The sequence below is a fragment of the Leopardus geoffroyi genome, chromosome D4 (assembly GCF_018350155.1).
Source record: "Leopardus geoffroyi isolate Oge1 chromosome D4, O.geoffroyi_Oge1_pat1.0, whole genome shotgun sequence".
In the NCBI taxonomy this organism is placed as follows: domain Eukaryota; kingdom Metazoa; phylum Chordata; class Mammalia; order Carnivora; family Felidae; genus Leopardus; species Leopardus geoffroyi.
Window position 1 is genome coordinate 81,150,295 of NC_059342.1, and position 27,744 is coordinate 81,178,038.

General features: G+C 49.4%; 1 protein-coding gene and 1 long non-coding RNA gene across 12 annotated transcripts in view; one reads left to right on the top strand and one right to left on the bottom strand.

The window, feature by feature from the left end:
• The window catches only part of TTLL11 (tubulin tyrosine ligase like 11), a 245,516-nt gene that overhangs the window by 48,807 nt on the left and 168,965 nt on the right, over window positions 1–27,744 (bottom strand). For 8 of the 11 annotated variants that reach the window (XM_045469126.1, XM_045469135.1, XM_045469128.1 and 5 more), the window contains one exon: window positions 19,331–19,414. The exons of the other annotated variants lie outside the window; for them this stretch is intronic. In XM_045469126.1, the coding sequence (XP_045325082.1) occupies window positions 19,331–19,414 (84 nt within the window). The remainder of the gene's footprint in view (window positions 1–19,330; window positions 19,415–27,744) is intronic. 11 annotated transcript variants of the gene reach the window in all.
• On the top strand, window positions 17,174–20,954 carry LOC123593387. The gene is made up of 3 exons (XR_006710296.1): window positions 17,174–18,030; window positions 20,242–20,344; window positions 20,600–20,954. It is a non-coding gene; the product is annotated as an uncharacterized LOC123593387 (long non-coding RNA).

Here is a 27,744-nt window from a genome sequence, read left to right on the forward strand (position 1 = left end):
CCTGGGTGGGACACTGCATAATCTCAGCTAAGCTGGTTTTATCATCATCTCCTTGAATTTCAGGACAGTACATAAAAGTCAGTGGTTACTTTTCAGGTGAAATGACATGTTTCCACACGAAGGTTACAGGAAGACAGATGAGGAAAGAGTAGTAGTGTTCTGGAAATTAGCTCTTAAATTACTGGAGAAGTGGCAGTTGCTGACTTGCTAAGTACTCATTAGGTTTTTGGTCGAGGGAAGGTTTGGAAACGAACAGTTTGAATATGCTCTGTGACAATGAAGAGAGCTCCGAGAACCCTTCAATCAGCCGTCCTATCTCCAGTACCTCGCTGGCTCTTCACGCAGCCCTGTGAGGTGACTGTCACTCTTTGAAAAAAAAAAAAAAAAATTTTTTTTTCTTTTAATGTTTATTCACTCTTCGAGAGACAGAGAGAGACAGAGCGTGAGCCAGGGAGGGGCAGAGAGAGAGGGCGACACAGAATCTGCAGCAGGCTCCAGGCTCTGAGCTGTCAGCACAGAGCCCGATGCGGGGCTCGAACTTATGGACTGAGAGATCATGACCCGAACTGAAGTCGAGGCTTAACTGACTGAGCCTCCCAGTCGCCCCGAGGTGACTGTTACTCTTATGCCTTCTGTTCCGGGTAAGAAACCGAGCTCCAGCAAGGTTTGTCACAGCTGAACCAGGATTGTAAATCAGCCCTTCTAACCAGGGCTCGTTCGTTGCCCCTCTACTGTTAGAAAGCACAGCATGGTTCACAGGGTGGGCCACAGAATCCAAAGTACTGTTATTTATGTTGTATTTTAAATAGTTGGGTTGTTTTTTGTTTGTTTTTAGAGTATAACGGTCATCCATACTCTTTGCAGACATTTTGAGGACGTATAAAAGAATCGAAATCATTTGTTACCCACAGCTCAGGGATAAAGACCACTATGTTTTGGTTTCTTTTTTTTTTTTTTTTTTTTTTAATTTTTTTTTTTCAACGTTTATTTATTTTTGGGACAGAGAGAGACACAGCATGAACGGGGGAGGGGCAGAGAGAGAGGGAGACACAGAATCGGAAACAGGCTCCAGGCTCTGAGCCATCAGCCCAGAGCCCGACGCGGGGCTCGAACTCACGGACCGCGAGATCGTGACCTGGCTGAAGTCAGACGCTTAACCGACTGCACCACCCAGGCGCCCCTTTTGGTTTCTTATCTATAGTTATGAAGTTAGGATCACATTGCATATAGTGTAAATCCTTCTTTTCACACTTTAAGTTACATCCAGAGTATCTTTTTTTTTTTTTAATGTTTTATTTATTTTTGAGACAGAGAGAGACAGAGCATGAACGGGGGAGGGTCAGAGAGAGGGCGACACAGAATCTGAAACAGGCTCCAGGCTCTGAGCTGTCAGCACAGAGCCCGACACGGGGCTTGAACTCACAGACCACGAGATCATGACCTGAGCCGAAGTCGGACGCTTAACCGACGGAGCCACCCAGGCGCCCCACATCCAGAGTATCTTCCCGTGGCATTAAACACGTTTTCACGAAGGTGATTTCTCACGGATGTGAAATATTCGGTATTAAAGCCAAACCGTAATTTAATTAGCTGCCCCCTTCAGTTGGCTATTGACTGTCTACGTGGCCTATTTTTAAAAAAAATTTTTATTTATTTAAGAGAGGGAGGTTGGGGGGTGGGGGCAGAGGCAGAGAGAATCCCAAGCAGGTTCCACGCTCAGCGCAAGGCCCGATGAGGGGCTCAAACTAAGAACCATGCAATCATGACCTGAGCTGAAATCAAGAGTCAGGCGCATGTCTGAAGCCATCCGGGTGCCCCAACATGGCCTGTCTGTGACTAAATGGAATGTGGTGATCGGTCCCTAAGTGAATGTGCTCCCTCTCAGAAACAGGACACATCACAGCTAGCAGCAGACTTGGAGGTCCTTCTGTGCAATGACGCCATCCATTTTTTGGCGTGTGGTCTAATGCATGCAACGTAAAAGGTGCCATTTTAATCACTTTAAAGCGCACAATTCGGTGGCATTTAGTACATTCACAGTGTTGGGTACGCATCACCTCTTATCTAGTTCCAGAACATTTCCATGACAATGCCATTTCAGAGAAGAAACTTCAATCCCGGGCAGATAAGGCCACTACCATCAGTGGGTCACTTAATTAGCAGATGGTCCAGGGTGGTGGCCTTTGCTTGGGTTGCTCTGGCGACGGGGACCCCACCACCTCCAGGGGACCTCTTGGGCTGGGCAGGCTTTCCCGCTGATATGCATGTCAGAGGAGGCCTCTCGCCAGCGTCCTCAGCCTGCCACAGGTTCTGCCCCAGAGCTGCGCAGATGGAGTGGTTTTTTTTTCTCCTTTACGTGAGCCCTTCACATTCTTTCAAGGGCTGCTGTGTTTACTGGCTGACTACCGCTTCCCTTCCTTCCTGAATCCCAATTAATATGCTCAAGATGACAAGGGCCTCCTAAGCCACAGATATAATTTTCATGGACTCAAAACCACAAATTTAGGGGGAAGTGTTTTACTCAACTGGAAGAAGGCCGTAAAGATGTAGCTGATACAGAAGAAGAGATAAAACAGTGAGAAATGGTATCTTTGCTTGAGCTAATTCCAATGATCACATCGAGATCCAAGTTATCACAAATACTGTAAAATCCTCTTTTTACTTAATAGCATTTTAATGGAAACGGCGGGTTTATGAAATAAAAGTGACTGGTAAAGAAAACATAAATCAAGCTTACTAGTCCTTTGGGGTAATTTCTTTCTTTCTTTTTTTTTTTTATTGAATTTGGTATATCCTTGATTCATTAAAATTCTGGAATGTTTTATCTATTATCGCTTTTCAAATAAAATGGGATTCTTTTTTATTAAAACTCTTGTGAAAAACCACCTAACTCTTATTTTGTCTGCTATGTATTGGGGACCTACTGTACGTCAAGCACTGGGCCCAGCAACTTGCTTCTAGTACTTCATTTGTTTCTCATAACAATTTTACGAGGTAGGCGGAAACTACGAGGTAGGTGCCATTTTACAGATTAAAAGCCCAAGACCCAGAGAACCAGAATAATTGCCCAACCTCACAGATCAGTAGTGGACTCAGAATTCATACTTCGGACTATACCACTACACATTCCGTGCTTAGCTCACTGTATTGTTCTTGTGCTAATTGGATTTAAATCCAACCAAAGACTTTTTTCCTTAGGCAGACGCTCCATAACAGCCCCAGAAAGCAACCAAATCGGAAGGTAGATAAAGCAAGGTCAAATTCCAGTGTCGGAGAAAGTGCGCCAAGTCTCTCAGAGAAATAGTCACCATTTCTAGTTAAGCAGCCCTTCGATAATTTTATTTGTCCGAGGACTTCCCTGTCCCAGGGGCCTCGGTGAGGTGGACACAGTTCTTACCACCCCAGAAGCACGTGACCACGTGGGTGAGGCGGGGGGGGGGGGGGGGGGGCGGAGACAAGACCCATCCATAAACAATGAGTGAGCAAGGCGGAAGTGGCCAGTCGAACATGCAGAGTGGGACCTAGAACATATGGAAGGAGGTTGGTTTGCTGGGTAGTATGCATGACGGGGAAGGGGTGGGAATACGAGCAGGAAGCTGGTGGGGGTGTCTAGGTCTCATAGGATCTAGGATGTCAGACAAGGGTGTTTGGACTTGGTAGTGTGGGAGATCAGGAGTGGTGGATTTAGGGGAGGGGAGTGGCAAAATCAGAAGTGTGGTGAAGGTGAATGAGCCCGCCAGCAGCACGAGTCCTGAATCGAGGCAGGGGACTGGACGATGTTAGGAAGCTACTGGAATATTCCAGGTCAATCATTCTGAAAGCGTACATCCCCGGCCAACCGGGATCAGCATCACCTGAGGTCTTGTTAGGAATATGAATCCTTGGCCCTATCCCAGGCCTGTGGACTCAGAAACTTTTGTGAGTGGGCCAGGCAATCTGTTTAGCAAGCCTCGTGGGTGATTCCAAGGCAGGCTAAGATCTAAGGATCGCCGGTTCTAGGTGAAAGAGGGTGGATTTGGCAACGGCTTGACCATGGGGGTCAGAAAGGGAGAGAACACCCTGGATTGTGTTGCTGGGCAATCCGTGGGTTGGCAGGAGAGCCTCGTGGGCAGTGGTGGTGCTGCACCGAGGTAAGCAGGCTCCTTTCCCTGCCATTTGACCAAGACCTGTCCCCACAGTCACTTGGGGATTTAACTGCGCATTGTCATTCCTAAAGAAACTGCTAACCGCGTACCAAAGAAGCCCCTTAAATTAGCCCAGCAGCTAATTTAAAGAGCTGGAGGGTGAAGTCACTAAAAATAAACGGAACTACCACGTAGCCCAGCTCTGTCACTTGATGAATCTCTGCCATCGCAGGGCCCCATTTGCTTGATGGTGATGCGATGCTATTTGAACAGAAGGCGGTAGATGATAGAGCGGGCGAGGCAGGTGTTTCCAAATTGATGAGGCAAAGTACTCAGGGAGGGAACTTTGTCCGATGCTCCAGTCCCTGTAAGGCCCAGGCTGGGCCTACCTGTCCCCCTCCACGCAATGCTCTTCTGAGGGCTCACCTGGCCACGGCCACCTCCCTGGATCCCTTCTTTCCCCAGCACGGCGTGACAGGAACAGCAACAAACACAATGGTGACGATATCGGATATTGGCAGCACTTACTATGTGCCAGGTACTGCAGTTTAAAGCAAACTTAACCTTGATTCAATCCTACAAAGTAGGTGTTATTATTATGCCCATTTACAGATGAGGAAACTGAGGTATGAAGATACAGTCTAATTCCGGTTAGAAACCCGGGTTAGAAACCCAGGCAGGCCGGTGCTAGCATCCTTGTTTCTAACCGGTGCACGACACTCTTTCACACACGAGGAGTTACCAGGCACTGAGTGCCCAAGAGTCAGGCGGGATACGGGTTACATCTCATTTGAGCCTGGCAATGATCCTATGACTTACGTACTATCAGTGGCCCCATTTTACTCATGAGAAAAATTAGCTTCAGAGAGGTTACCCTACTTTGCAAAGGTCACTCAGCTATTACATGGCTGAGAGTGAGGATTTGAACCTGGGTCTGTTTGGGTTCAAAGCCCAGGCGCTCTCCACCCTGTCACGCTACAACTCGTTGTAGTTACGCACCTTCTCTAGACACACGTTCTCCTCCCTGACGGTGGAGGGAAGTCTCTTACTTCTGGGATGTCATGCAGCCTATGAGGGAGCGTGGCTGGGACGGCACCCCGTCCAAGCCTAGCCCAGGACTATTGCATTGCTTAGGATCAAACACACAGCCTCCCTATGAAGCATCCAGACGGATCTGCTTGGGGGCTCGTAACTGACCTCAATGAGACGACGCGGGAGTAACCAGCACGTATCTGGATGGGGCTGGTCCCCGTTGCCGAACAAATGAATCCCTATTTTACCATTACAGGTGGGCCAGGGAGGGGTGATGCCAGGCAGCTCCTCGCCACAGGGCACCAGCCTGCTGCTCCCCTGGAGTCCCGGCTCTGCCCTCTGTAGCCGGGCGACCTCGGGCAAGTCATACAACCTCAAGGAAACCTTCAGCTTCCTCTTACAAAGAATGGGAATAATAATGGCACCTAACCTACCGGGCCGATGTGATTACAGAGAAAGTGGATGCATCGTGCTTGGCACGGCGCCTCAGTACCTGTTAGCCGCTGTGATTATAATCACCAACTTGATCTCCCGCCATCATCTCCAGAGGCTCACTGTCTGGTCACCAGGCTCAGTGGGAGAGATCAGCACACATCTCTGGGAACTCCGGAGGCTACGGGGTTTCTTTACCCACTTTCTGACGGTTTGCTCTGCCCCCAGCTCACATTACTAGACACTAGACTGCCCTCCTGCTCTCTGAGCGGGAAATCTCACTACAAGCTGCACCCGGCCTCTAGTCTCGCCCTAAATACATCCCCCGTATGAGTCTCATCTTCTCGGACCTCACTGGAAAACTGCCCCTCACCTGACACCCTGGTTCTCTACTGAGGATGACTAATGTCACAAAATAACGCACAGAGAAACGTCACAAAATCACTGCTGTTCCCCCCATAAAGAAAAAGTTAAACCGTGGAGTTAGCAGGGGCCCTGGCAGTCATTGCGTCCCATTTTTCTCTTGAATGATACGGGGAAGTCGAGGCAGACACTTGCTTGGGGTGAGGTGGCCAGCGAGAGGTGTTGGCAAAGGCAGACCCAGTTCTCCTGGCTTCCTGTCCAAAGCATTTAAAAAAGGAAGAAGGAAAGGGGACAACAACAACAACAACAACAACAACAAAAACCAAACCACTGCTAAACTGAAATGCCAGAGTGGCCAAAATTCTGATTCTGAATGAAAGGCTTCGGACCGTGGAGGCCACCCTGGTAGGCAGGGTGGAGAATTCTTCCTCCACACCCCCCTCCACTCCCCCTCACCCCCCGCCTCCACCAAAGGGCTACATTGTCCCGTCTTTAACCCCACCAGGTGGTTGGCCACCATCTTTCTGTGGATGATTGGGTTAGTGCTCAACTTTTCACAGGAACCCGGAGAAGGATTTCCTGATTTTCGTTGCGCCTGGCCCACACTGGCTGCCCCAGGCGCCCTCAACCGGGCCCTCCCTCCTCGTGAGCAGAGCACTGGCGTGGGGTGGGGGGCTACTTTGCCTACCTCACCTCCCCCTCTCCACGCTCTTCCCCTTCTTTGCAAACGTTCTTTCCGAAATGATCCACGCGAAAACAACTCGTCCTTCACATCGTAGACTTCGCATCGCCTTTTCCAAAAAGCTTTCCTCAGCCTTTGGAGCTGGAAGCAGCCATTCCTTTCCCTAAAACCTTCTGGACTCTCTGTACATCGTCATCATCCTCATGCTCATCCCAAGATGTAAGTATTGAGCGTTTCATCTCTACCCTGCCCAGAGCAGAGCCCACGGTCTGCATTCCTTTTGACGCCATCATACCCAAATGGCTGTTGGTATGACTGTCTCTGACACCTGTCTCCTTCCCTAGACTGCGAGTCACGGGAGGGTGGGCCCTGCTGTCACTCACGTATGAATCTCTCTTCTGACACCGTTCCGGACACACAGTAGGTGCTCAAAACATCGGACGGCGAATACAGACGGGCATTGTTTCACTGAGTTCTTACAACAGTCTAGTTAATCAGACGCAGTTATTAACTCGAGTTTACATCTGAGGATACTGAGGCGTTGGGAGGTTAAGTCAGCTGCCTAAGTGATGGGGCTGGGCCCGGAACCCGGGGTCACGTTTTTAACACCGCCACCGCCACACCCCTCCACATCCGTTGCCAGAATGCATCCCTTCTCTTTGTCCCTCCCAGCTATGGGAAGAGCCTGTCTATCTACAGGAGGAGCCAAGATTTCCTGGTGGCCACGGCAAAGCATCTATGTGACGATTGTAATCAGTGGTTGTATTAGCCTCTGTTTTACCACCTCCAAAATTAGCAGAAAAGGCCAACTTGAGCTTTCATTGTCTAGTTCTGCTAATGAAGGGATCCTTTTAATTACACACTCAGCGCCTGTCTGCAACACAAAGCGTTTTAGTGTTTAAACACAGTTCTGCACCAAAGTATAGGCCTGTGTGAACACAGACAATAAGTGGGGGAAACCATGTGTAGAAGTTATCCTTTGCTTAGACTGTAATTCTTTTTGGCTTTCAATTTTATCCAAATGCACCTCCTTTTTTGTGGTACTCCTAGTTCTCCTTTGTATACTGTATATGTGCGCGGTGAACACCAGGTACCCAGGGATTCAGTGGGCATATCCCAGGCCGAATATCCTTCCCCCTTAAATTTTGGATGAAATCTGCTTGATTGGTGGATTTCACCTGTCCCTCATTTGCCCTCGAGGGTCCTCCCCACCCAGGACTGCCTTACGGCTGGCTGGTCATCCCGCAGTGAGGGTGTTGAACACAAAACTATCTTCATTCGTGTCCCAGGGGCTCAAGGCGTGTGTATCCCACTTTTTGAGGCAGTCTTTGCGTGTGTCGTGCTGTTTGGGGTTTTCACTAACGTGAGTGAGGCCTTATGGGGCTGATCCCACAACCTTTCTCAGGCAAGGATGCCCAGAGTTTGTATTCCTACGTGGTCAGGGGGTAAGAGGGATAACTCCTACTGAGCCCCTCCTATGGGTCAGGAACCCTTCTGTACGTTAATTACCCTGGTTAAGCCACATGAGACCTTAAGATAGAGATATTAAGATGGAGATATTCTGGAAGCAGAATGCCTGGGTTGGAATCCTGGCCCTGTTGCTCACTAGCTTGGTGGCTTTGGAAGAGTCTCTTAACATGCTCGTGACTTGGTGTCTTTATCTGTGTAATGGGGATAATAATTCTACCTACGTCACAGCATCATTGTGAAAATGAAATGGGCTAATACATATACGTAGAGCATTTAGAACCATACCTGGCATGCAGTAAGCACTCAATAAGTGTTAGCTGTTACCAAGCTAAGCTCAGGTTACATGAAGTCCTCAAGGTCAGCTGCCTCTAAATGGTCGCATCTGGTAATCTGGCTCTGACTCTCAAGACCTTGTTCTTTCTAGGCCTCCATCGGCGTTCTCCGGTGCCAAGGGGGCTCTCTGCTGACCCTCTGTGAGGACACTGCAGTCTGAGCCCTGGCGCAGCAGGGCGTGGCCTAGAGAAGGTCACTCTGGGTGCTCTATGCGCTCCTGGTCTCGGTACTGAGCGAGCTTCCACTGCCTTTCTGCTCCCACTGCTTCAAACGCACGACTCTTCCTGGGGTTACCATGACCCTCCTGATCGCCACCGACCTTCTCGGTCTTTCTCCAGTTCAGCTTCTTCATAGCATCTGATGACGCTTTGACCACGCTTTCTGGAACTCTCATTTCCTGGCTTCTGTGCCCATGCCCTGGTGGTTTTCTGTTCTCTGTCTTTTTTCCCTCCTGGTGGTAGAGTGTCCTTTAAGCCTCTGTCCTTGACCTGCTCCCTGCCCCACCCCCCGCCCCCTGGGCTCCCTAGGCCCTCCCATTCACACCCAGAGATGACTGCCCGGATGCCTGTGCCCTGCTCCCCGCCGCCCCCCCCCCCCAACATCCAGGTCCCAATCCCGCACACCTTGCCGAGCTCACTTCAGGTGCCAACCCACCCACAAGCCCCCCTCGTCCCTCCCACCAGATACACTCTCCTCTGGGTTTCCCACAGCACCTCATTTGCTCCTCTCCTGTGCAATCAAATCATTTTCTAAACTTATATTACAGCCGTGGAAGTCTGTGGCCTCTCTCCCCCATAGACTGTGAGTTTGCTGAAAATAGAACCCATTTTTGTTCCCCTAATAGTACTCTACATCTCATAGGCAATGCAAAAGAAAAGGCACGCTCGTAGATGACTGTAAGAAAAGCATTCTTTAAGACAAATAACGTGAAGAATTTGGTGTAATTTTGCCGTAGGCAAGAAAACGGGCGGGGGGGGGGGGGGGGGGGGGGGGGGGGTGACCTCTGCGTGTCATTTGCAGCTTCAGGTCCTAGAAAGCCATTTTTTTGTTTTGTTTTGTTTTGTTTTGTTTTGTTTTAAGGGTAATAGTGCAACAATAAGAATTTATGGCAATAAGAATAACAGCCATCCTGGCTCCACTCACTTCCTACCCGTATGGCCTTGGGGAAGTTGTGTTAGGCTCGGCCTCTTTTTCTCTTCTGTAAAATGGTGATGGACTACAGCAACCCCCTCACAGAGGTGTGGAGGCATTCAGTAGGGTGACATGAAACAAAAGGCTAGCGTCCTGGCTGCAGCACAGTGAGTGCGAACGAAATGTCAAACAAAAATCAAGGACTTCCGGTCAGCTGAAGCCCAGCCAGGAAGAATTAACTGCCTCCTCCAGTCCGTAGCATTCCATCCCTCCAAGAACTTCGGTCCTCACAAAATGAGATTTTTTTTTTTTTTTTTTACAACACGGCTAATAAATTAGGCATATGCATATTAGCAACCAGGTCCAGAGAGAAAGCCTAACTTTTTTCTCCACGCCATTTGAATTCCCCTAACATAGAGTTGTTGTCAAAATCCATTAAAGTATTAATTTCTCTTGTCACTGCACAATTCCCCAAGCAGACATCCAGACTGTGTGCAGTGGTGTTTCTCGCAGAAGTACTAAATGTTTAGTTATCATGGCACATTTTTTAGATGATGCCTCCTTGATAGCTCTAGAGAGACTGCATAGGTTCAAGTACAAGGTTAAGGCAGGGTGGCAGGACAGCAACAGTTGTGGGGATTACACATCAAGCGGGCCTGGGGCTGAGCTCCAGCACTGCCACTTACCAGCTGAGTGGCCTCGGGGAAGGTACTTAACCTCTCTGAGTACCGGTTTCTTCATTTGCAAAATGGTGACAATAATACTAAACACACAGGGGGTTGGTGAGAACCAAATGGAATACCAAATGTAAAGAACCCCGTAGAATGCCAGACAGATCGCTGGTCCTCAGTGTAAGACAGCTTAAAAATCCCACAGATGTGGAGACGTGCAGACCGGGGTCTAGAGGCTGCTGCGCCCACTTGCCAGCACCCCCTGAGGGGCAGCCTTAAGGAGCAGTGTGCTTTTTGTGACACAACATCCCGGACACAGCACACGGACACTTCTTTCACAGTGGTTTCTCCGGGCGCCCGTTCAAATGAGTTAAATATCCTCAATTGACCAGCTCACCTGGCGGAAGTGAAAGGTTTCTGTGCCAAGAGGAATGGGGCGGGCGCCCCGCACCCCAAAAAAGAAAACAAGAGAAAGCCTATCTTTTAGTTTCCCTGCTAACAAGCACCTCCTGGAGCTGAAGTCAGAGCTGGCCTCTTCCTTGGTTGTCATGGCAACGTCACTGACCTACCCCATCCTGCAAATCCCTATGAGATGGGGAGGGGGACACGTGGGAGGGGGGGGGGTCCAGGCGAGCGCAGCCAGGGGGACATGTGGGAGGGGGGTCCAGGGTGCACGGCCAGGGGGACACGTGGGGGGGGGTCCAGGTGAGCGCAGCCAGGGGGACACGTGGGAGGGGGGGTCCAGGGTGCACGGCCAGGGGGACACGTGGGGGGGGTCCAGGGTACACGGCCAGGGGGACACGTGGGGGGGGGTCCAGGTGAGCGCAGCCAGGAGGACACGTGGGAGGGGGGGCCCAGGGTGCACGGCCAGGGGGACACGTGGGAGGGGGGGTCCAGGGTGCACGGCCAGGGAGACACGTGGGGGGGGGGTCCAGGTGAGCGCAGCCAGGAGGACACGTGGGAGGGGGGGCCCAGGGTGCACGGCCAGGAGGACACGTGGGAGGGGGGGCCCAGGGTGCACGGCCAGGGGGACACGTGGGAGGGGGGGTCCAGGGTACACGGCCAGGGGGACACGTCGGGGGGGGGTCCAGGTGAGCGCAGCCAGGGGGACACGTGGGAGGGGGGTCCAGGGTGCACGGCCAGGGGGACACGTGGGGGGGGTCCAGGGTACACGGCCAGGGGGACACGTGGGGGGGGGGGTCCAGGTGAGCGTACATTGAACAGAAGCACTGCGAGTGGTACCCTCAGCTGGTTTTCTGAAACACGAAAACCCTGGCAGAAGTGTACCCGTTGCCCAGGGAACGGGGAAATTCAAGTTGTTGCTGTAGTTCCTTTGGTGATCATGGATAGACGTGGAGCCCGGCAGAAGGCCCGTTCCAACCTGGTGAATGAACAGTTCTTGCTTCTTCAGCCATGACGCAGAGACGGGGAGACCCCCGGGCGCCTCTCCTGCCAGACTCGGTGTCTGGGAAAAGGTGGCTGATGCCGGTACCTACTGCCGCTAGCTGTGGTTCAACCCCTAACGTATGGAGTAATTTCCCATCTGGCATCTATTGTCACCAGAGCAACCGCTTGGGAAGAAACAAGCATGTGCCCATTTTACAGGTGAGAAAATTGAGTGCTGAGTGCTGTGGCCACGAAGCAGTGAGTACCGACACTTTCACTTCGTCTTTGCTCGCTTGCTCTCTGCCCCCTGAGAAGCTTAATCTGTGATAGCGCTTGAATTTGCCAAACAGATTCAGTTCTTTCCCTTACTCTTAAGCTCTGGGGCGCTTTTAAAAGTCACCTTCCAAGTCCAGCACTTGCCAGTGAAATCCACCCAGGTGTCCCGCTTGCATCCAAGCTGAGCACGATTTGTTCCCCGGCCCCCCAACAAACCTGCTTCTTGCCATTTCCACCCGTGCTGTTTTTGGCAGCTCCTTCCGCTAAGTGAGCCAAGCTCAAAACCCCAAAGTCAGCTTTGGCTTCTCCATCTTCCTCACCTGGGTTCCTGGGGACCTGTACACAATCCGTTTTCTATTCAGAGGCTCTGATTCAAAGCTTCTGGGGAGTGGGAGCAGGGAGCACGGTGCTTAACCGCAGAGGCTGCGGGGTCAGGGCGTCTGGGATCTTGCTGACTCCATGCCTGTGGGCTAAGCGCCTTCTCTCATCTGATCCTCACCACAGCCGTGTGAGGCTATTATTATTCTTAATATGATTCCCATTCTCGGCATAAGGCATTTTCCTCTGAGACATGAGTGCAGTGACATAATTTGCCCAAGGTCATAAGGATCGGCTGGACACAAGAGCCTCATTCATAACCAACACGCAAAGCTCCTTCCCATGTAGCTGTAGTTTCTTAAGAGCAGGGCCTGTTGCCCACGTTTTGCACCGCAGAGTCTGAGGGGTGAGGACCTGACCGAGGGTCTGAGCTCAGAGCCAGCTAGCCCAGGTTTACCTCCCGCTGCGACGCTTTCTCATTGTGTGACTTTGGCGAAACAACCAGAAAATACCTAGAGGTCTGTAGCTTGCTGAATAGTGGCCCTAACCCCCAGAACCTGGCAATGTGATTTCATCTGGAAAAGGTCTTTACAGGTGTAATCAAATTAAGGCTCTCGAGAGGAGACTATCCCGGGTTTCGAGTAGGCCCTCAATCTAGGGACAGGTGTCCTGAGAAGAGAAAGGCGGGACAAGATCTGACACAGACACACGCGGAGAAGAGGCTGTGTGAAGATGAGGCAGAGATTGGAGTGACACGGCCACAGGCCAGCAAAGGCGGGGAGCCACCACAAGCTGGCAGGGGTGAGGGCGAGTCGCCCCGGGGGGGGGGGTGCCTCGGGAGGGTGGGAGCGCGGCCCGGCTGACGCTGTTCAGCCTCAGAACACGAGAGAACGCCTGTCTGTTGCTTGAGGCCAACAGGTGAGTTGTTTCGGCAGCCCTGGGACACCAACCCAAGGTCTTTGTTTCTGAAATGGGCAACCCCACCAGTAACCGCAAGATAATGTGACTGAGAGCAGCCAGAACGGTCGCGGGTACACAGTAGGCCCTCAATAAATGTTAGTGGAACCAAATTAAGATATCCTGAGTCATTACCTTGGAAAACTTCTCCCCAGGACACACCTGGCTGACTGAATTCTGTCTAGAGTATCAAGCTTGTAAAATGTTTTAACTTCAGAACCCAAGAGCCAGAAGGAAGAACCACGGGGAGGATCTCCTCGGAGCCCAGGTGTGGAGGATGAACGAGAAGCCAGCAGGGATGTCTGTGTCCTTGCAAGGCTGGTAACTAAGTGCTGGCCCTTCTCCAGCTCTGATGAGCCTGTCACGGTGGATTTCACAAAACATCTGTTTCGGGAACAAGCCTGTTGTTTCAGGCAAGCTCTAGAGATAATAGTATGTTTTTCCTATACGCAGCAGTGACATGTTCACTGAAGCTGAATATTTCTAAATGTGACCAATTTCTTAAGTGGCAGGAGCCCATCAAACTCTTCAAGAACTTGGACGGCATGTGGGCAGCCCGGGCCGTTTCCTTGGCGGCCACAGATCGGAAGCAACATTTGCTCTGGCTAGTAGGGGAGCGCTTGGGGAGCAGGCAGGGGGAGTGGGTAGGGAGTTCTCAGAAATGCGTCCCTCTAAAGGTTATCTTAATTCTGCAAGGGAGTCAGGTCCCTCGGCCTCATGCATATGGATGCAGCAGTAGTTGAATGATAACGTGCAATTTTTCTTCCTCACGTTAATTGACTTGCGTTGGCTACCGAGTGTTTGACGAGGAAACGCTATGCCGGCGCACAGACCGATGATCCCCGGGACCCGAACGCAGCTTTGCTGGATTTGACTCACTTCCGGCCCAAGATAAGAACGCACGGGTGTGGCATCCCATGTGAAATGAGCAGACCGTGCCTTGGCATGAGATAGACGGAGCGGCAGAAGGCAGACCAGCAGTCAGGGAGGCGCAGGGACGCTTTCCCTGTTGCCCCACAGGCAAAGGGGAAATGAGGATTCGCGAGATCCTCCAAGCAGCTTGTCCTCTCCTCCTTTGCCCTTGGGGTAGGAGTCTGATCCGAGGAGAGGGGCTCCCGCCCCTTGAGTGGGCAGATGAAGGCCAGAACGCACCTGCCCTCACAGGCCACCTCTTCCTGTCCTGGCTGCTGTGCGCCTTGGGAGTCAGGCCTGAATGATGTGGGGGTACCCAGGCAGCGCCAGCCCACAGCGGGGGTCTGGAGCGAGCCATGCCCCATTCCCATTAGTCTGCTTTAGCCTTGGCCTCCAGAACCTACTCCAGGTCTCTGCATTCCGGGCTCTGCATGGCCCCAGTGTCCTCCCTCTTCTCACCATCTTGAGGCTGGAGTCCCAGCGTGCCATGGGGTCAAGCCCCTCCTGCCTGACCGCTAAGCCCCCAAGGCCAGGTCTGTATAGCACAGAAGGCGGCGACTCTTGTCCAGCTTCCCCTGAACACCCTATGCCCCGCAGACTGCTTCCAGAGAGAGAGAGAGAGAGAGAGAGAGAGAGAGAGAGACGGGGCAACACAACCAATGCAGTTAGAAAGGAAAGAGCTACAAGTCACAGGGACGGGGGGTGGTCCTCCTCCCGTATGTAGACACGGACCGAGCTCTGGCGACAGGGAGTGGTTTGTCCAAGGTTTCCTGGCTTTACAGGTCAGGAAGAGTCCAGGTTTCCCATTTCCCAGTGCAGTTTGCTGTGACAAAATCCTTGCCACTTCTTTCGGCTAATATCAATCAGCTCTGTGCAGACAGGGCCGCTGTCTGTCTCATTTCTGACTCTCTGGCAGCAGCAGCAGCTTGGGACCGGGCCAAGCAGGAGCTCCATAACTGTTATTCAGACTTGGCTGAAGAGATGTCCTTTGTAAAACAAATCAGATGCAGACCCGTTCCTGAAGCCAACACAAAGGTGTAATTTCAGGATTCTACAGACACCTCAACTACCAGAAGGGAGAGCTGTATCTGCCTATAAAACGGTGCGGAAGTAGAGAAGAATGCGAAATTTACTTGTCGCGTCACTGGGTTGATTTGTTCCCTGCGTAACTATGCTCTTGTGTCCGTACAGGATCAGCCGCTGTTTATCAGGGACCGTGGCATCCAGGCCCTGCCCTGGGGACCCTGAACACAGCTCCTATTTAGTCTTGCCCTCATCTCTGCCAGGTAGAAATTATTGGGCCCACTTTACAAGTGGCTTGCCCAAAGCCACAGAGCCCACAAGCGCTAGGGCATGGATTCTAGTTAGGTCTGTGCTGTTTTACCAAAGTCAGGGAGTTCTGACGTAAGAAAGAGCAATGCTATGCAATGATGTATAATGATAATTTACTCGGTGCCAGGCAAGTGATGGGTGTGAACCCATCTAATTCTCACAGCAACCCCACGAAGGGTCATCTCCACCTTGCAGGTGAGGAAAAATAGGCCCAGAGATGCCAAGTCACTTTGCCAGGGGATCCCAGCCAGTCTGGAACCCAGGGAAGAGTGAGAGGCGGGGAGACCTCAGAATAAGAGGCAGGAATACAAGAGGGCCTCTGGGGCTGGGCTGGACTTGATAGTCATGTGACTTCGAGTAAATTACTTAAAACAAATTGTAAAACATTTTCATAAAGCAGACATAACATAAACTTTGCCGTTTTAGTCATTTTTTAAGGGTACCGTTCAGGGCTATTAAGTACATTCATACTGTTGTGCAACACTCACCACCATCCACGTCCAGAACTTTTCCACGTTCCCAGACAGAAACTCTGTGTCTGTTATACATGAACTCCCCATTCCCCGCATCCCCAGCCCCGGCAACCATCATTCTACTTCCTGTCTCTATGAATTTGACCACTTTAGGAACCTCCTGTGAGTAAGTGGAACCATATAGTATTTGTCCTTTTGTGTCCGGTTTATTTCACGTAGCACAATGTCCTCAAAGTTCATCCACGCTGTGGCAGGTGTCAGAACCTCCTTCCTTTTAAAGGCTGAATAATATTCCTTTGTGTGCATATACATCTTGTCTACCCCGTCTTCCGTCCCTGCATGGTCACTTGGGCTGCTGCCACCTGCTGGCTGTTGTGAGCAGTGCAGGTATGAACATGGGTGCCCTTGGACAAAACGCTTTTGAGCTCATCAATTTCTGCTCCCAAAACTGAGCCGCCAGCTTTGCTCGCGACTCAGAGAAGATATTTAGCACCCACACAGTGCCTGGGTCAGAAACCAGACAGAAGAGAGTAACTCCCAAACCCCACAAGTAGCCCAGTCTTGTTCCTCTGTCACCTCGGTCCACCCACTTCTCTCCATCTCCACTGCTGCTCCCCAGAATCTAAGCTGCCATCACCTGTCACTTCAATGGTGGGTCACCTGAATTTCAACAGCCCCATCACGAGTCTGCCTGCTTCCAGCTTCCCCTTCCAACACATCTTCCATATCATAGCCAACTGGCAGACCTGACCATGTCACCCCGCGGCCCTGAACCCGTCCCTGACTCTCCCACTCACTTCCTTCCAGTGCTTGTGGAAACGTCCCCTTCCCCGACAGACCTCCCCTGGCCGCTCTGCTTACAGCTGTGACGCCCACTCCTCACCAGCCTCTGAGTGCCCGCCTTGCTCCGTTCTTCACCACAGCCATGCTGCCATTCATCAGAGCATAGATTTTACTCGTTTACTTCGCTGATGTCCGTCTCCTGCCCTCTTACCACCCCCAACCCCAATAGAGAATGTGAGTTTCACAAAGGCAGACATTTGTGATGGTTCTGTTCACCACTGGCTCCTCAGTCCCGGCACACAGTAGGCCCTCACTGAATATTGGCCAAGTGCGTGAATGCATGAATGACTGACTCCCCTCTGCCTGCAGGGTCACTGGCCCAGTCAAGTCCTTTCACGTGCCGGCTCTGTCCCCTCCAGCCCCTGTCCTTCCACATCCCCATGTGAACTCCAGCCAGACCACAAAGCTCTCCAGGTCCTTCCGCCGTATACCCACCCTGGGGCTTTTGCACGTGCTGTGGCCTCTGCCTGCCCCCACCATGCGCTGCCCTTCTGCGGGTGTGGGTGACCCTTTCACCGTGCTTCACAACACTACTTTTCTCTCTTTTCTGAAGACTTTTCCATACTGTACTATGACTGCCCATGTGCTTGTCTGTAGCTGTTTCTAAACTGCCGGTTCCACGGGGGCTGGGTCATCTTGTTCGCTCTCAGATTCTCGGGGCGCTGAGCATGCTGTCCAGGCACAGAAAATGTCAAGGGAGAAAGGGAGCCAAGCTCTTGAGTCTCAGCTGCCTCCCCTGTGGAGCGATGGCAAAGCTGATCCTGCAGGGCACCAAGGGGTGGACACGGCGTGTGGTCTGTGTGACATCTGCCACCGTGCCCGGCATTGGGCAGGCATTTCACACCCGACGCTGACGTAATGGAGGGTTCGCATGCACTGGCGGAGGACCTCCTGTTTTCACTGTTCTAGAAGACACCAGCTGATGTCCTGCCATCGTTTGTCACCTCTGGGGGCCACACCGATTAAGTGTCAGCCCCAGAGAGAATTCCTGTCCTTCCCTGTCCCAGCCATCCCATTTTGGCAGCTTGCCCGCTGAGCAGAGAAAACCTCTGAGTCCGCTCTCTTCTCAGAACCAACTGTGTTTATCACCAGCATGTCACGGAATTGAGAACGTCCAGGGATTCCAGGGACCAGCGGTGCTGATCTCTCATTTTACACCTAGGACACAGGTTTAGAGAGGTCTTCTGACTTGCTCACGGCTACGCAGCTAGTTCGGGACCTCATTTTCTCTTTCTTTTTGGCAGAAGTTTAATTCTGTCTGGTTAAAACTGTGGGGACCCTGAGGAATTTGGCAGGTTAGTCTAAAACTCTCACTTGGGCTGACCCAGTGAGACCAGTATTCTCACTGTGCCATGAGTGAAGAAAGGGGACACGTTTAACTTCTGTGACCTGCCAACTAGCAGCATCGAGTCAGTTTTAGGTGTTGGGAAACTCTTGTCCCAGGGACCTTGTCTGCTCTCCAAACAGAAGAAATAGAAGGGACTATTGACCCTCTCACTCTATCCCCCTAGACAACTGGCCGCCACCAGTGAAGGGATGGTGATGTCCCGCCCTGACCACCACCACTCTCCTTGGACAGCTCCTCCACGGAGAACACCTCTGCCTGCCCGAAAGTGTGCTTCCCTTTCTAGGGGCACAGGACCTTTGCTCAGACTGCTTTTGGGGGGGAAGAAGCGGGAGCAGGGTGGGGGGTCTGGCACTCAGGCATTGGCAGAAGGATCAGGGAGGCAAGGGAGGGGTGGCCTGGTTGGAAGTGAACCCAGAACTCCCTCTCACTTAGAGGGAGTCATCAGCCGCCTCCAACAGACTAATTCACAACCCCTGGTCCCAGAGGAAATCATTATGCCTAATTATTATTATTAGGCATAATGACTAATTAGTAAAAATAGCTACCATTTACCGAGTGCCAACTTATGCCTGGTACTTAATGCATATTATTTCTCTTTTCCTATTTTACACTTCTTTATTTTCTATTTTCCTAATTATCAAGTCAATATAGGTTCATGGAAAAAAATATTTAAAGATACCAAAAAAGCAGAAAAAGGGGATAAAATTCACCCTTTGTTTCACCATCCACCTTCAGCCACTGCTAACATACTGGAGTTTTCTTTCCAGGATTTCATCTGTCTTTCCGTTTCTCTTTTTCGTTGTGTGCGCGCATACAGTATGTGAGATTTACCACAGCTGTGATCACATTCCCCCCCCCCCCCAAATCACTTCTAACTCCCACAGTGATCCTGTGAGTTGGGCACCACTATCTCCATTTCACAGATCAGGAACCTGAGGCTCAGAGAAGATAAGTAATTTGTCCAAAGTCGCACAGCAGACAAAGGGTTGGACGGGAATTCCTACCAAGCCTTTCTGCTGCTGAAACCTGTCTCCCCACCGCCCACCAACTCTGCCGTGTTGCTTCCCACACACTAAGGGCGAATCGGGGTCAGTTCTAACTACATCTCTGCTTCTGCGACCCCGTTCGTCTGCCCGTGCCCGCCGGACCACACTCTAGGAATTTTCGAGGCACAGAAACCGAGAGGCGTAGCCACAGGTGTAGGAGATGTAGACGAGTTTAGCTACGTCGACTCCACTGGCCAGTACCTGACTATGGGAAGCTGTGATGAAGGCATTCTGTCAGAAAGCGGAGGGAATCTGTGTTTTCTGTCCGTATAGATATCTGGAAAGCTGAAATCAGAAAGCATAATGAACTACTGTTTGTAAACTGGTGGGCACAAGACAAACGCAAGTAACTTCTACAGGGCAGCTGAGAGATGCTCAGGATGCCTCCGGCGGGGCCTGCAAAGGGCCTGGACACCACAAACACCCCGGAGGGGAGGGGGCCGTGAGAAGCCGGGTTCCACATTTCCTCAAATGGTTGGAACAAAGCCCGAGGGCACAGGCGTCTCTCAGTTGGCACCGAGCGTGATAAGCGGGCAAGATAAACGTGTGGCCCTTCCTACGTGTCGAGCACGGGGCAGAGGGGATGTGAGACGAGTAAGACAGTGCCCCTGCCTGCACGGGCTGCCAACTGGCGCAGGGAGACACCTAGAGAAAGAGAGTTCCATTACGATGCGGTAAGTGCCGAGACATAGCTACAGAAAACCTTTTTGTTCAAAAAGCCGCCAGGAAGGGGATTCGTGACTGAGAAGACGCTGTGTGACGAAGGGCAGGAACGACCTGATTAAAGCCCGTTTCCAAAATGTTACGTTCAGACCGACATGCAACAATAAAGGCAGAGAATGAAAGACTATATCTTATCTTTATCTTATCTCTCTCAAATTTAGGAACGGTAAGTTGTCACACTTGGTCCCTTGATATTTTCCAGGATCTTCCTCCCTCGCAGTGTGAACAAGATGTCTAGAGTATGTTTTGCTTTGCTGCAGACAACGTTCACCTTGAGCCTTATTTCTGCATGCGTGGGTGCGCGTGTGTGTGTGTGCACGTGTGTGTGTGTGTGTGTGTGTGTGTGTTCCACCATCTGAAGGTTCGGTCATCTCTAACCTAATAACCAGGAGCTGTTGACTCTACCTTCTGGATCCTGCCAGAGCCACAGGATGCTGTGAGTGTGCACGGCTTGGAACGTTCCCACTTTCCATTAGGGGCTCAGATCCAGAGGTATTTCCTAACATCCACCCCTGCTAGTGCTGGGGGCCTCAGCCCTGCTTCCTGACTCCTGGAGGAGCCGCCACCCCATCGGCCCACCTCCCCCTGGGACCCGCTCTCCTCTTGACAAATGGGGGAGGTCAGTTCTGAAGCCCCAGGCGCTGCCCCCTCAGCTCCCTAGCTCACTCACCCTCCTCTGTTCTGCCTTTCCTTCTCTCCCTTCCTTGCTCACTGCCTAGACCCTCTTGTTCTAATTATTCCCAACAGGAGTGACTCACGCTTCTCAGATGTAGGAACAGAAATGTTGTGGCTGCACTGAAAGGTATGCGGAAGGAAATCAGCAGACGCCTGAACTTCAGCCAGGGGGACGAGCAAGGATGACCGCACAGGCCCCAGTGCGGCAGGAGGGGGGAGCCCCTCCTCTGACCTTCTGGAAGAGGCCGAGGCATCCAGCTTGGGTTCAAATCCCAACTCTGCCTCCTGGATGCTGGGGGACATTGGGCAAGTCACTTGGCTTGTCTGATCCTTTGTTTTCTCATCCTTTAAATGAGGACAATATCTCTCTTGCAAGTTGTTGTAAAGATTGTGATATTTTATATAAGCATAAGTATACATATATATACATATGAGATTATATATACATATTTTTTATAAGTCATTTCAAAGCATTCACTTTACACACACGCATGCACACACACACACACCCTAGGTTTAAACAGTGGCTGACACAGGGCAGTCCCCCACCTCTCTGGGCTGGCCGTGTCTACACTTCATAAATCTGTCACATAGAACAAATGCACTGGTGTAATAGAGAGTATCAGATAAATGTAAAGTATTTAAAGAAAATACTGAGGTGTATTTTTTCTTCTGTGCTTTGAACGGAGTAATATTTATCCTGTCATTTTACAGCTAGGGGCTTGCTGGTTTTCCCAGCACAGCTCAGGGATACCAAATATAACGTGGGTTAAATATACAGGCCGACTTGGCTTCACACACTGTGTATGAAAATGAAACATAAACGGCTCGGATTCCCACATTCCTGACAGAGCCATCTTTGGAAACAGCATTTTCTCTTTGAAGAAAGTACTAGCAACTAAAAATGTTCCCATGTTTAATAATGATCGCCAAAGGGACATGGACAACGTCTTGTCTTTTATACATTATTACGCATTTAGTATACGGTTCATCTGGAGCGACACCAGCCAGCCCCTCGCAGCTGGAGACCCGCAGAGCCCTGACCCTCTGCCAACCGGCTCAGTACCGTCCACACCTGGGGCCAGTCCCAGCCCAGCAGGTGGAAGCTCAATGGTCTTTACCCCGGCATCGTTCTTTCTGCTCTAAGCCTGGAATCCTCATGCCTAAGAGGAAACTCAGATTCTAGCAGCTACCAACCCCTTATGGAGATGGTCAATTCCACCCAATGGGGTTCCTGCCTCAGTGCCCGTTTGGTATTCTAGGAGTTTCCCACTAGGACAACACCCTGACCATTACCCCTGCCCGTGCCAAGTCCTCGCCTGTTGCCTCTTCTTCCAAGACGGCAGGTGCCATTCTTCCGGCCACTTTGTGCTGTCTGGGTCCAGCTGTGAATGACCTGAGCTCATGAAACCATGAGGCCACCAGCAACTAGTTGACGTGTTGACTGGCACCTGGCCTCCGATGCTCCTCCTGCCATCGTGGCAGCTATGGACCCAGGCGAGTCCAAGCTGTGGCTGGTCACGCTCTTTCACTCCGAAGAGCTCTGCGACTGTTCTGTGTCATGTTGCCCAAGCCCTCAAACCTCAGAATGTGCTGGCCTGTGCTGTCCATTCCTACCCAGCGGTCCCCTCTAACATTGCTGGTTTTAATGCTGTAATATCACATTTCCTGATACACACAAATGTATATACACACACAAATATAAAAACATAGGTGAGATCACACAACTCTCAAACATCATCTCACTATCAGAAACGATCACTGTTAATATTCTGGTAAATTCCCTTCTACTCCTATGCACATAATTTTGTCATATAGTTGAAATCATACTATACACAAAATTTTGTGGCCTAATTTTTATTTGGCGTTGTGTTATAAGCACATATCTGTCATGTCACCAAAATTATTTATGGAAATCTTTTTTTTTTTTTTTTAATGTTTATCTTGAGAGAGAGAAAGAGACAGAGCATGAGCAAGGGAGGGGCAGAGAGAGAGAGGGAGTCACAGAATCTGAAGCAGGTTCCAGGCTCCGAGCTGTTAACACAGAGCCTGACACGGAGCTCGAACTCATGAATCGTGAGATCAGGACCTGAGCTGAAGTTGGATGCTTAACCAGCTGAGCCACCCAGGCGCCCCTTATAGAAATCTTTCATGACCGAGTGACTTCCCTCAAGCTAATGGCTATTTCAATTGTTTCTGATTTTTCACTACTTGGATATACATATTTAGACAATACATCTCTCTCATAATTTTGGATTATATCTTTGGTATAAATTCCCAGAAGTGAAATTTCTCAGTCAACAGGAATTAACATTTTTAAGGCCCTTGTTCTATAATCTTGCTTTAGTCCATGACCTTCTAAATTGCTAGAGAATGAAATCATAGTCACCAGTTCAAAGCTTTTCTATCTATAATCTTTTGGTTGCCATGAACTTAACTACTGAAATCACGATAAAATAGGGTGACACATTTTTCCATTAATTTCAACACAAATATGGGTTTAAAAATATTTCACATAGGAGTGTGTGGAACTAGAAGTAATGAGATTAAGCAATATTTTCAAGTGACCCACAGTTTCTTTCCTACTAATAAGAAATAGTCATTGAGATTTGTATCTCTAATTATTTTTTAGATTCTTCTTCTCACAGCTATGAATCTGAATCTGAGTCAGCACCCTAAACAGCCAGAATTGGAAACAGCGAACTCTATTTTTGAGTTTCTTATGTAGAATGTGAACTTGGGATGAGCTGCTCAGAATTCATTTATGTAATAATTTTTTTTTTGAAATATCTGTCTTCTCTGTGAACCCTCCCATGATTTCTCCAGGAAAAATTAACTACCCTTCCTCCCATAGCTCATCGCTAGTGCCTCATTTAACACTTGCTATGGTCTTCATCATATTTGAGTTATTTGTTCAACTTGCCCATCGGCTGGGAGCTCCTAGAAGGAACAACCTAGTGTGAGTCCCAAGACGTAGCAGAAAGACCAACATACAATAGGTGTGCATAAACAGGATGAGGATCCATTTTCAATTTGCCAGGGAGCATGTGGTTTCTGCCTTGTTCGGAATCTGGTGCATAGGATGAATCCGAAAGAAGAAACGGAAGGAGGTCCATTGCCAGCTCGGAGGCTGTCCACAGAGCAGTAGTCAGAAAACAAGAAAAAAATACCAGAAAAAAAAATGTCTGTGGTTCCAAAACGAGGGAAGACCCCATTCATTATTTCACAGATATTTATGGATTACCTCCCAGGTAGTAGGATGGTGTTAGGTGATGGAATCCAGAGAGGGAGAGGAAGCTCCTTCTGCCTTCCCAGAGCTCAAGGGGAAATAACAGTGGAGGTTGGTTGCCGTGGTCCTACTAAAAGGTTATCCACGGATGAGGGAGAGGACATGTGCAAAACCGGGATAGACTAAGAGATAGTCTGGTCCTACATTCATCAAAGACCACCACCTTCAGTCAGTTGTCTGCAGATCATTCAAGATTCTTCCAAACAATCACCACACTGTGTCTAGAACATCCGCTCACTATTTCCATGTGGTAGCAAACTTTAAGGATGGGCAAGCCCTTTGAAATCTGCTAAATCTTACTACAAATTTCTCTAGGAAGTCTTACCTAGAAGCTGGTTGGCCATGAAAAATCTATTACTTCTAACCAAATGGATATTTTAAAATATGTTATATATAATTGGGAGAAAAATGTCTAAGGCCTAAGGGTAAAGATTGATTAAGAAAAAGCACAGAGGGGTGGGAAGATTGGGAGTAAGACAGCCAGGAATAAAATTCCTGGGCTGCTGGTTCTTGGTCCTACCACCTTAACAAAATGCTTAACCTTTCTGGGGATCAGCGTTTTCATCTGTAAAATAGGGATGATGATACCTATGTGCTACAGAAGGAAGGAAGAAAAGTGGGAGTACGAAGAACAGGGCTGTCCATGCAGGTGAGGCACAGACATCTAGCACCCAAACATAAGGCAGGTGCATTGCTTAAGAGAAAAGAGAATTCTGGTGAGACCAGCTGTCAGGTGACTTGGATTCCAGTCCCAGATTCTCCCACAGTAGCCACAAGACCCAGAGAATTCCATTCCCTCTAACAACCTCCATTTTCCCAACTGTAACATGAAAAGGTTGGAGGAGGCGACCTTATGGCTCCTTCAGGTTCTGACAGTTAAGCAGATCCTTTGTTTCTCTCTTCTAGAGTGTGTGAGGTGTTGGGGCGCCTGGGTGGCTCAGTCGTTTGAGGGCCTGACTCCTGATTTCAGGCTCAGGTTGTGATCCCAGGGTCTTGGGATCGAGCCCCACATAGGGCTCTGAGCTGAGCATGGAGCCTGCTTGGGATTCTCTCTCTCTCTCGCTTTCTTCCCATCCCCCCCAACTCGCGCATGCACATGAACTCTCTCTCTCTCAAAAATAGAAAGAAAGAAAGAAAGAAAGAAAGAAAGAAAGAAAGAAAGAAAGAAAAAGAAAGAGAAGGAGGAAGGGAGGGAGGGAGGAAGAAAGAGAGTGTGGGGCAGGGGACAATCCCCAGCTAAGAGCATTGCCAACCCAGCCATCAGGACTGACCCGCCTGCAGACTGCCTTGTCTCCAGGTTGGAGACTGCCTGCCCAGCTCACCACACAGAGTAATTAATTACTACTTGTGAAAGATCCCACCACGTGCTGGTGTTTCGTGAGCAATGAAGAGAGACCCATCTCCCATTTTGACAGTGCTGCACTGAACATTCATAAAATATTGAAGTAACTAATGAAGTCGTTTTTCATTTCAATGGTGGTTGTCTCTACTTATCTCTACATTTGTGTGTCCATCCAGTCACAGATTTCTTCTAGTCGGAGCACCTATTATGGGGAATAGACATGCAGACGTGTTGCTTGTCCTCGGCTGGGGCTCCAGGCCCGTCCCCTTGGTACGTAGGTGGCCGTGTTCTCCCTGGGTCTCCACACTGTCCCCTCTCTGTGTGGCCCTGTGTCCAAATTTCCTCTCCTTGTGAGGACAGCGGTCCTATAGGATTAAGGCCCACCCTAATGACCTCATTTTAACTTGATTATCTCTATAAAGACCCCATCTCCAAATTAGGTCACATTTTGAGTCACCAGGGGTTAAGATTTCAATCCGTACATTTTGAGAATGACGTTATTAAGCCAAAAAAGGGAGTCAACTTATTCATTCATTTGTTTGTGTATTCATTCTTCCAACCCTAATCGAGTCCCTACTATGTGCCAGGCATTGCACTGGGTACTGGCAATCCAAAGGCAGTCTTAGCACAGAGGAGTTCAATTTGGCAGAAGCATCACCCACACAGACAGGTCACTGAGTGTGGCATACATGTGAAGCATGAGGCGGGCACAGGGACAGAGCAGCTCTCTGCTCCCCGGAGGGTTCAGGGCCACTTCCAAGGCTTCCATGAGGTAGCCAAGAGATGAAAGCCTTGGGTAGAGCCTTCAGGTGGCAGGGAGAGAGGGGAAGAGATAGAGAGAGAGAGAGAATTATTCCTGGATCTCATGCAGAGGACACGGCATGCGTGAACAAACAAGAGTCTGGCAGGAAGGGCATAATTCTGGAACTCAAGAAATGGGGACGGAGCCTAGGGCATGTGTTTGCAGCAAGAGAGGAGAGATTTAGGGTAAAGACTGATGTGGTAATTCTCATGCAAAAACCATGTAGTCGAGAAATCTCTCCCCTGTCCAAACCCAGACACCCAAGCACTTCCTCTCTCTGTTTAAAACACTACTAAGAACTAGGAGGCGAGAGAGAAGCCCTCTCTCTCAGAGAAGCTCAAATGCAGATCCCAAAGTTCATGCCCTGAAATTTATGTCTGTGAGTGAGGCCAGCCTCTTGCGGCATCGCTCTTACCCCTATATACTCTTACTCTACACACAATGCTGACAACTTGGTGAGCTCATCTTCAGACCATCACATAGCACAGTACAGCCAGCAAATAGAAGGGACGCCACAGGATGCCACAGCCATGCAATGTGCAGTGTAGGAAGTGACAGCCTGAAGGCAGAGGAGGAAGTAGAAAAACCCTTCAGAGCTCTTCCGGGGCACCGATACATCGCAGAACAATTTAAAACCAGTTTGCAGAATCATCATTCAATTAAAAAGCCAAATTCACTGAAATGTATTTGAGAAGCCAAGATACCCAGCAAGACTGAAAGGGTTGGGTGTTTAAAGGGTTAAACACAGACCATTTAGAAAACCAAGGACTCCAACTCCCCAGGGGTGCCCAATAGCCCCAGACCCATAGGACCAGCTTGAGGCAAATGAGTGCTCATGGGCTGGGCTCCGTGTTTTCTGTTGGAAGGGACTTCAGGAATCACTTGGGCCAAAGTCTCCCCTTAGGCCCAAGAAAACGAGGCTCAGTGTGGGGCAAGGACTTGCCTGGAACTGCCCAGCAAGAGCAGAGAGCTTGAGCTGCAGCTGGCTTCTCTTGACCCTGCCTCCTAGGGCTTTAGGGAAATGCCAGGTGAGGGCATTTGGGGCAGCTCCGCAAAGCAGGACCCAGGAGGACTCTGAATCCCGGAGATATTCTGGGCTAGTGGAGAGAGGGGGCTGGGGCATGTCGGGTCCTGGGGTCGGGAGGACTGCTACGGTCACTGTGACAATCCTTCCTGCAGCTCAACAGTCCCATTACCTCTCTGGACCCTCCAAGCAAGGTGGTAAGGTAAGCAGGGCAGAAATTATTATCTCAGAGTGCAGATAAGGCAACTGAGGCCAATAAGGGGAGAGCTACTTTGTCCACATGATAGAGTGTGCAGGGTTGGAACAACAAATGTCATTATAATATTATATATAATAATATTCTATACAATTATAAATTATTATATGTAATGAATTCTATAATATATAAATAATTATATATTTAATGTATAATATTAATTATATTACATATTTTATATATATTATATTAATATGATATATATTAATATAGTATATATTATATAATATATAATATGTAATGAATTCTATAATATATAAATAATTATATATTTAATGTATAATATTAATTATATTACATATTTTATATATATTATATTAATATGATATATATTAATATAGTATATATTATATAATATATAATATGTAATGAATTCTATAATATATAAATAATTATATATTTAATGTATAATATTAATTATATTACATATTTTATATATATTATATTAATATGATATATATTAATATAGTATATATTATATAATATATAATATGTAATGAATTC